Source organism: Capra hircus, chromosome 13 (genome assembly GCF_001704415.2).
Source record: "Capra hircus breed San Clemente chromosome 13, ASM170441v1, whole genome shotgun sequence".
Taxonomy (NCBI): Eukaryota; Metazoa; Chordata; class Mammalia; order Artiodactyla; family Bovidae; genus Capra; species Capra hircus.
Genome location: NC_030820.1, coordinates 72,378,547 through 72,388,092, shown reverse-complemented (window position 1 = coordinate 72,388,092; position 9,546 = coordinate 72,378,547). Strand labels below are relative to the sequence as shown.

The following is a 9,546-nucleotide window of genomic DNA, read 5'->3' as shown; positions in this document are numbered from 1 at the left end:
ATTAAAAGACGCTTACTCCTTGGAAGGAAAGTTATGAGCAACCTAGACAGCGTATTAAAAAGCAGAGACATTACTTTGCCAACAAAGGTCCATCTAGTCAAGGCTATGGTTTTTCCAGTAGTCATGTATGGATGTGAGAGTTGGACTATGAAGAAAACTGAGCACTGAATAATTGATGCTTTTGAACTGTGGTGTTGGAGAAGACTCTTGCAAGTCCCTTGGACTGCAAGGAGATCCAACCAGTCCATCCTAAAGGAGATCAGTTCTGAATATTCAATGGAAGGACTGATGTTGAAGCTGAAACTCCAATACTTTGGCCACCTGATGTGAAGAACTGACTCATTTGAAAAGACCCTGCTGCTGGGAAAGATTGAAGGCAGAAGGAGAAGGGGACAACAGAGGATGAGATGGTTGGATGGCATCACCAAGTCAATAGAAGTGAGTTTGAGTGAACTCTGGGAGTTGGACAGGGAGGCCTGGTGTGCTGCAGTCCATGGGGTCACAAAGAGTTGGACACGACTGGGCAACTGAACTGAATTGAATTTCCCATTTAGGCTATTACAGAATATCGAGTTGCGTTTCCTGTGCTATATGGTAGGGCCTTCTTATCTATTTTAAATACTTTGATTCTCTTTTGATAACAATGCTTACTTTTATGAGATTTCCTATGCCTGCTTGTTCCTCATTGCTGGCAGGTTGACCCAGGTCCCTGGAAGTGACCCGGAACAGGGCTCCATCTTAGAGCCTGATGGTCAGTGACAGACCCTGGAAACTGATGGTCAGTGACAGACCCTGGAAACTTCTTGCCATCACCTCCTCTCTTACCCCTCCCCTACTCTCTCTACATACTGAGCCGTCGGAATCAAGACACTGGATTCCAGCTCCCACCTCTCGAGGAAAATTGCTTCCCCTGAGCCTCATTTACCTCATTGATAAAGCAAGAGGTAATCATGTCTACCCTGCTTACCTTGAGAAGATGAAAAAACCATAACAGATATGAAAGCATTCTGCATATAGAAAAGAACTATCTGAATATTCTCATTCTTATTTCTAACACCTGAAAGGAAGACACTCATCCAAGGACTTAGAAAACATAGGCGCCATTTATTTCTTTTTATAAACTTTTGTTAAAATGCACAAGAGTAAGAAATCTTTTTTGCTTCTTTGCCCCGTTGGATGGCGGTGACAGGGGCTCTGGGGACAGCACAGGACCCGATGACATCCGCCATGGGAAGATGTTGATCAGTCTGGCGGGATGCCAGCCCACTCTCAGAACTGCTCAATGTGAATTTCTAACTTCATCACAATCAAGGCAAATCACAGAGCAATTTGGCAAAAGTAATTGGCTTGGTCATCACAAGAAATCGAGGAGCGTCCACTTCCAAGGCTCTGCTCCCATTTGTCCACCCTCAGGAGAGCCGTGTGGGTTCCAGAAGCTACTGAGAGACACCCAGAGAAGAGGTTGTCTCAGTGGAGGAATTACACGGTCCGTGCTTGCCCTCCAACCCTCTTTGAGTCCATGAGATCTTACGTTTTAGGATCACAACTCAGGTAGTGAAAATAAAGATTTTTCCAACGTGGTGGCCTCAGTTTAAAGTCAGAAAAGTAAATTCTCTTTGTGTTTCCTGCGTGGCAATAAAATTATTAAAGTGGCATGGATTTCTCCTCCAGGGAGGTTGATTTGGGGCCGGCAATTGGCCCCTGGCCCAGAAGATTGGCTACCGTTAAAAATCACAGCTACCCCACCCCACCCCACGGGAACTTCTTATCTCAGCTTTGTTCCCATGGCAGAAGTCTGGGCAACAGTGAGGCAGGGTGAGGGGGTCGGGGTGGCAAAGAGGGGCATGACAATGACCAGAAATGATCCCAGCTTCCCCACCTTGCCCCAGACCCATCTGAGTGCCCTGGATGGGGTTTCTGGGGGAACGCCCCCGGAATGAGGGGTGGCTGAGGGAGGCTGGGCTGCCCTGAGCAGGGAACAACCTTTCCTGGGACTGAGGACTTGGCTTGGTGGAAGGGGAAACCCCAGCTCTGACAGCACTGCAGATGTGATGATTGTTCTCGGACATCCCATCCCAATACCCTTCCTGCCTCTCTCACAAAAGGCAGTCCCTAATGGTAGAATTTGGGGGGCACTGGGGTGCTGCCTGCATCCACTCAGAAGCCTGCGTGGGGGGTAGGTAGTCAGTCTGACTGCTCACTCTCCTCTCTAAGCTCCAGTTCCAGGACACATCCCTTTAATTCCCACTAGCCAGTGGCACTTTCCAGAATTTTCACAAAGCCTCTAAAATTCTGCATGGATGAGTACTGGCTGCTCAATTCTGCGGTTTAATGGTTTCAGAAGGTACCCTGAGTGATGCTCCACAGAGCGGGTCTCAAACCCAGTTCCCCTTACCTCTCCCCCGCCCCTACTCACACCATCCCACGTCCGGAATGCCAGGTCACATTGGTCCCTCTCACAATGAACTGCTGAATGCCCCTTCCCCACACTTGGGGACTGAAAAGAAAAGGGGTCTAGGAACCACGACTTCTTGATGTTTATCAGCAAACAGGATTCTGGAAGCAACCTGGACTTTAGTGCAGCCTCAGGCCAATCTTAGGCCTGGGAGTGGGTAGGGCTTCTGGGGAGAATGAGGCTTCCAAGGCTGCTGAAGCAGGCAGGAAGGTTCTTAACTCAATCCCAGTAAGGACAGAGGGGGCCTTTTCAGAGATGTTCAACCTGAGGCTAAGAGTGCCTGAGCCTGGCAGATCTGGGATCAAATCTGGGTCACTTACTAGCTGTGTGAGTTCCAGAAAAATGATTTAACCACTGAGATCTCAATTCCTTCTTCAGTAATGATTTCTGGGTAATAAGGAGGATGAAAGGAGATGGGGCAGGTCAAGTGCCTTAAGACAGTACCGGGAGGAAGCGCTCGAGACAGGCCTGGTGGGATAATTCCTCCTCGTTGCTGCTCTCACCTGAGGTTCACCCATCTGTCTTCTCCATCCCCAGCTTCATCTCCCTCACCTGGATGACACCATCAGACCCCATCTGACCTTCCTGCTCTCTCCCAAACTTCTGACCTCTGGAGGACTGTGATCTTCCAGTTTCTGAAAGCTCGGCTCCTGCACATCCCTCTCCAGCTACTCACAGCCTGGGGACCCAAGTCGCCAAGCCTCCGTCTGGCGTTCAAGATCCCCAGGCTGTCCAGTGCACCCTCTCCCCTAGAGAGCCCCGTCTTTCAACACCTCCTTCCATGGCCTCCTTCTGACCTCCCCGCCTGGTCTAGGCTATCTGCTCTTCCTTAGAATGTTCTGGCTCACTTGTTCCACCAGCCAGAATCCAGCCCTTCCTTAAAGGCCTAATGGATGGTCTGCCCCTTCCTGCCTTCTCTGACCCCTCCCAGCCTCCCCATAGGTCCTGGCTGCAGTGTCCACTCTGGATTGTTCTTTCATGTTCAGCAGCCTATAGGGACCATCACTCTGACCCGAAGGACCCTCCTAAGTCCCGGAAGAAGGGAAGAGCCAGGGGTTAGAGGAGAAACGGCATCCACCTGCTCGAGAGCCTCCCACACTGCAGCGAGCTCGTCAGTGCTTTTCAAACGCTCCTGGGATGACTGCGGGTGTTGTTTGCACGTCTTCCTCAGCCTCTGGAGAGGTGGCTTTGGAGAAACGAGGATGACTAAGGAAGGGGGACAGTGGTGGCTGCGGCAGCAGAACAGGGATGTGGGAGGAGCCACCATGTGGCCCAGCCCAGAAGGGCTCTGTGTCCAACATTACACCAGTCTAAGCAGGGAGGGAGCCGTGCTTCAGCAAGGTCACGTGTCGTCTCCAGGTGGCAGCCCTTTGGGGGTGAAGAAGTGAGGCAAAGGATGAGGGGAAGGCAGTGGTTTCAGCAGGAGAAAAGCTGTCCAAGCAGCAGAGGATTTTCCAGCTGGGGTCTCCCCAAGTCACAGCCCCGATATCCAGAGCAAGTGGTGAAGGGGGGCAGTGAGATGCAACCCACAGCCCGAGTTCAAGCGCCCTCGCCTTTCCCATCACTGCTCTGGGACTGGCCCGTGGTCACAGCTTGCTTCACTGTGACCAAGTGACCATCAGGGGCTCTCGGAGGGGGCGAGGGGATCAGCAGAGCCCCCGGCCCCCAGTGACTTGCTAGATGACTTCCTGCTTGGTGATGGTCGGCTGCGGGATGGCGGAGGGGGGCTTGACGATGGTAGCAATAGCTCCGGGCAGAAGCTTGTAGGGCTCGGACCCTGAACCACCGGGCGGTGAAGGCTGTGGAGTCTCAGGGGTGGCTGGAGGGGCAAAGAGACAGACAGGGGCTGCTCAGAATTCCAGCCTTTCGTGGGTGGGGGTCAATGAAGAGCACTAGGGAAGTCCTCCCCACTCTCTGACACTTAATTTCCTCTTCTACAAAATGAGAGAATTAGACTAGATTATCTCTACTGCTACAGCCCAAACCTTCTGACTTCCAGATCACCAAGTCTAAGTTCCATCAGGGCTGGAAGGCTATAGCTGGGTGAGGTCCTGCAGTTAGGACCTTTTGCCCACGTCCCTACAACCCCCGTCTCCTCTGCCCTTTGATACGGAGTTGGATGCTTCTCCCAAACTGGGGTCTAGGTCTCCCTAAGGACCATGGGACATGTGACAGGATCAAGCTTTCTTGGAGAAAAGGAGGAGCAGTAGATGAGACCCAAGAGGCTGGCTAACTGGCTCAAAAAATACTCTCCCTTTGATAGTTAGGTAGATGAGTAGCAGAAACTGATGGCCCCACCCCCATAACAAGTTCAGAATGTAATTTTGACTATGACCCTCTTGGCCAACTTTATTCAAAGGCCAACTTTCCCAAAGAACAATTTCAATGAAATGCGATCTCATTTTAGCGGACCCTCTCATCCCAAAGATAATCTTCCTCTTTGAAGGACCCTGCCCGATGACAAACTAACTCTTGTGAGATTTCACCTGAGGACAGTCTAGCCCAGTGGAAGCCTTCACCCAGTGAAGAGTCTCACCTAGTTGTCTAACAGACTGGGAAGTCTAACTTCAGTGAACAATTTTACCTAGTGGACAACATCACCTAATGAAATCCTCACCGGAGTGGACATCCTCAACCGATCTACCCAGATGAGGACTGCCTCATCTAAGGACGGCTTCATTCAGTGGAAGCTGTCAATCACCTCACTGAATAAGCAGCCTTAACAAATGGACAGTCTTGCCCCTCGTTTCCTACCCTGGAGCACAGAGAACTGTTTTACCCTATTTCCCATCTTCTAGACCCAACCTTCTCCAGATTCCCTCTCAGGCCCCAACCTCACCCCTTCCAGGGGAGAGCCCCAGTTGCCCACCTGCCTGCCCCCTGGGCCGGGGCCACTCACACATCTGTCCGTTGCTGAGGTGAGCAGGCATCGTGTTGGCAACAATGACGTTGGTGCCCATGTGTTCCTGCATCAGGTGAGGGTGCAGGGGGTGGTGGGCATGAGGTGCTTCACTGGAGGACCCTGCAGGTAGAAGGTGCTCAGTGAGGATGGAGAGTCCAGGATAAAGACCACGGGTCTTGAGGCACCATCGTCCTCAAGGGTGGCCATCAACCTGCTCATCCAGTCTTCATGGGGCCTATTGGGCTCCTATTTGTGGGTTAGTAAACTGGGGCTTTCCCAGGTGGTGAAGTGGTAAAGAATCTGCCTGTCAATGCAGGAGACACAAGAGATGCAGGTTTGATCCCTAGGTTGGGAAGATCCCCTGGAGTAGGACATGGCAACCCACTCCAGTATTCTTGCCTGGGAAATCCCATGGACAGAGGAGCCTGGTGGGCTACAGTCTATGGGGTCGCAAAGAGTCGGACATGACGGAACATGCCCACACACAAACTCAGGTTTCCCTTCCTATTCACAGGCTTCATGAAGGTATTGAGAGGACTCACAAACCAAGAGGACAAAAGTGATTTGAAAGGAACAAGGGGTATGCAAGGAAGCCGCAATCATTTAGATATTGCAACGAGCAGTGTATTGATTGCATGTTAATATAATGGATTCAATCAATGTCTCTCAAAGCTCCGTGGTATGCGAGTCCTTAACCTTTTGGTCCCAACTCACCTTTCAGCCTCATCCCCCTCATCTGAAGCCCAACTAGCCTATTTATGGCATCTCCGCATCCTCTGGACTGACCTAGCTCTCTTATTTTTCTCCTGTGTCGTGAAAGATGCCTTCTACCCCACTTCCTCCAACCCCCACCAATATCCCCAAGTCCAAATTCCAACTCATACGTTCCCTCCTTTGGACCTCTCCTGATTCTCCCTACTTCAGTAGAAAGTAACCTCTCCTTTTTTGGAATTCACATAGTCACTGATTTGTAACCCATCTTTGAGGAACAATCGCTTCTGTCTATGAACATTACAATTACAGGTGTATCTTTCTTCTCTCTTTGAGATCCTAGCAGAGTGTTTGGAACACAGCAACTGCCTCAAGAAAATGCATCAAGAGAATGACGGTACCATATGTATAGCATATGGTCTAGTAATAGGCTATGGCACTAATACAACAACGGTGGAATTTTAGGGCTTGAAAGGGGTCTTTAAAATACACTGTTTCAGGGACTTCCCTGGTGGTCTAGTGGTTAAGAATCTGCCTTGCAATGCAGGAGACTTGGGTTCAATCCCTGGTCAGGGAACTAAGATCCCACTAAGAACCCACTGTTGCGCTCATTCACGTCCGACTCTTTGCCACGCCATGGACTGTAGCCTGCCAGGCTCCTCTGGCCATGGGATTCTCCAGGCAAGAATATTTGAGTGGGTTGCCATTTCCTTCTCCAGGGATCTTCCTGACTCAGGGATCAAACCTGCATCTCCTGAGGCTCCTGCACTGGCAGGCGGATTCTTTACCACTGAGCCACCTGGGAAGTGCAAATAAGTCCATACACCACAACTAGAGAGACTAAGTGCCAGAACAAAAGATCCCACAAGATGCAACGGAAGTCCTGCATACTGCAACTAAGACCCGATGCAGCCAAACAGATAAACAGAGAAAAAGACTTAAAAGTACACCTGTTTCAATGATAGCTATCAACATACTATGTGCCAGGTACTGTGTTACCGCGTTTTCCAGGTTTGACATAATTTAACCTTCACAACAGCCCTAAAGGCCAGCTATCATTATTAACCTCATTCTACAGATGAGATGACCAGGCCCAAAGAGATGAATTATTTTACCCAAAGTTTATCTGGCAATAGGACACAGGCTCCTTGCTGATCCTAGCCTCAGGACACCTGACTCACGGTGACCCTGCATTCACAGGGTCAAAGTGAGAAAGAAGTGAGTTACCATGTGACAGCAGTTCTCAGCGAGGGGTGATTTTGGCCCCTCGGGGGACCTTTGACAATATCTGAGTATCTGTCACCACTGAAGGGGTGTTACTGGCGTATCACGGGTAGAGGCCAGTCATGTGCCCAAAGAAGATACAGAAGAGCCCCCTCAGCAAAGCATGACTCAGACCCAAGAATCCACTGAGGTTGAGAGACCTTGCCCTTGGCCATCACCAGTGATCACGTCACCTCCAAAGTCTCACGTTCAAGCATCTTTATGTAGACCCTGCCTCCTATCCTTCCGGCTCGCTTCCTCTAGCACCATCACTGCAAACATTCTTCAGCCCCGTTGAGGCTGTCGTTTCACTGGCCCCCACTTTCCACTGACTGCCACCTGTCTTCATCCCTCTTAGTCCAGCCGAGATTCCACGGCACATCATCACAATCACTCCCCTGCGATCAGCCGTGGCTCCCTCCCAGCTCCCTTCTGAGCAAAACGTTTTCCAAAGGCAGTCGACTCTTGCTGTCTCCACTTCTCCACTTTCCAGCTCACTCCGTCTGCAACACCTCCCCTGCTTTCCTTTCCCACTGACACTGCTCTCAACACAATCGCCGAGAGCCCCCTTCCCACTCCTGTGGAGTTTAACACCATTAAATGCTCTGTCCCCACTAAAACACACTCTGCTCTTGGCTTCTGGGACTTCCCTTGGCTTTTCTCTTATCCTCCTGGCTAGGCTCTCCTCCATTTCCTTCTCTGGCACCTGGTTTCTGGGACACCACTAAGCTGACTCTTATCCCCAACTTTGGTCTTGTTTGAGCAACAAATATCCATCTGCCTCCTGGATAACTCAACGTGACTATTTAACAATCATTTCACACTTCACTAAATTCTACAATGGATCTTCACCCCCTACCCCCACCCTCAGTCTCAAATTAGTTTTTTTCCCCCCAGTCCTCTCCATCTCAATAAATTACTCCACCACCATTCCTGTTCCTCAAAGCAAACATGTAGGTTTCATCCTTGACTCTTACCCTTCCCCTTATTGCCCCTATCTGATCAATCAGCAACTTCTGTGAGTTCTTCCTCCAAATAGATGTTCAAGTGCATCTGTGTTGATCAATTTCCGGTCACGCCTTGGTCCAAGCCTCCCTGTCCTTCTCCTCATTGAAGACAGTGACATTTCTCAGGGGTTTCCAGTCTCCATTTTCCCTCTGATGTTCAGTTTCTACCCACCATTGGGATAGTTTGTTGAAAACATTAGTCTGATTTTCCACTTTTCTTCTAAGAGTTGCAATGAGAATATAATGCAAATCTCTAACCATAGCCTCTAAGACTATATTTATGATTTGGTTTCTTCCCAATCTCTGTCTTCGTTTCATACAGTTCCTCTTGCCTCACAAATTATCTTTCTCCAACACACAAACCTCTGCTGCTCTGGGGCCTTTTGCACTAGTTACTTGTGCTAGGAGTGTTTCTTGTTTGGCTTTTAAATGTTCTCTTTCCTTCCATCAGATCTGTGGCATAAAAGCCACCACTTTAGAGAGGTCTTCCTTGACCAACCTATCTAAAGAGGCCCCCTTTCAGTTATACTCTATTGTATTACTTGGTTATTTCAAAATCTGTAGTTGCCCTCTTTATTATATACTCAATTATCATCTGTTTCCCCAAGTGTTAATATACACTGGCACGCACACACACACACACACACAAACACACACACACACACACTCATATATACACTCATACACAACCTCCAGGAAAACTGACTCTTGTTCTCTGCTGAACCTCCAGCACTTAGAACAGCGACTGGAACATGGTAACGTCTCAGCACCTGAATTAACAGGCCACTGTCCCCATTTTCCTAATGAGTAAACTGAGACTCTGGTAGATAAAAGGATTTGGCCAAAGCTACAGAACAAAGAAGTCATGGAGCTGAGTGGAGAGCTCAGGTCTGCATGAGGTTTGTCTCTTAGAGAGGCTACCTCTCCCAGCCCCGCCCACTGGCTCAGATGGTAAAGAATCCTCCTGCAGTACAGGAGGCCTGGGTTCGATCCTTGGGTTGGGAAGATCACCTGGAGAAGGGCATGGCAACCTACTCCAGTATTCTTGCCTAGAGAATCCCATGGACAGAGGAGCCTAGTGGGCTACAGTACGTGGGGTTGCAAAGAGTCGGATATGATCGAGCAACGAACACTTTCACTTTTTCATGGAGTGAGGAAGTGATGGAGCTGAGAGGTGAACGCAGCTCTGCATGAGTGAGGCTGGTCTC

The 9,546-nt window shown here is 49.7% G+C and overlaps 1 protein-coding gene across 4 annotated transcripts in view; it reads right to left on the bottom strand.

Annotated features, from left to right (window-relative positions):
- The window catches only part of HNF4A (hepatocyte nuclear factor 4 alpha), a 66,891-nt gene continuing 58,426 nt past the window's right edge, over nucleotides 1,082–9,546 (bottom strand). For 2 of the 4 annotated variants that reach the window (XM_013968895.2, XM_005688574.3), the window contains exons 9-10: nucleotides 5,325–5,477; nucleotides 1,082–4,274 (exon numbers count right to left, since the gene is read on the bottom strand). In XM_013968895.2, coding sequence (XP_013824349.1) covers nucleotides 4,132–4,274; nucleotides 5,325–5,477 — 296 coding nt within the window. In that variant the 3' untranslated portion in view covers nucleotides 1,082–4,131. Of the gene's footprint in view, nucleotides 4,275–5,324; nucleotides 5,478–6,972; nucleotides 9,278–9,546 lie in introns of those variants that run through there. The other 2 variants (XM_005688575.3, XM_013968896.2) reach the window with 2 other exon arrangements.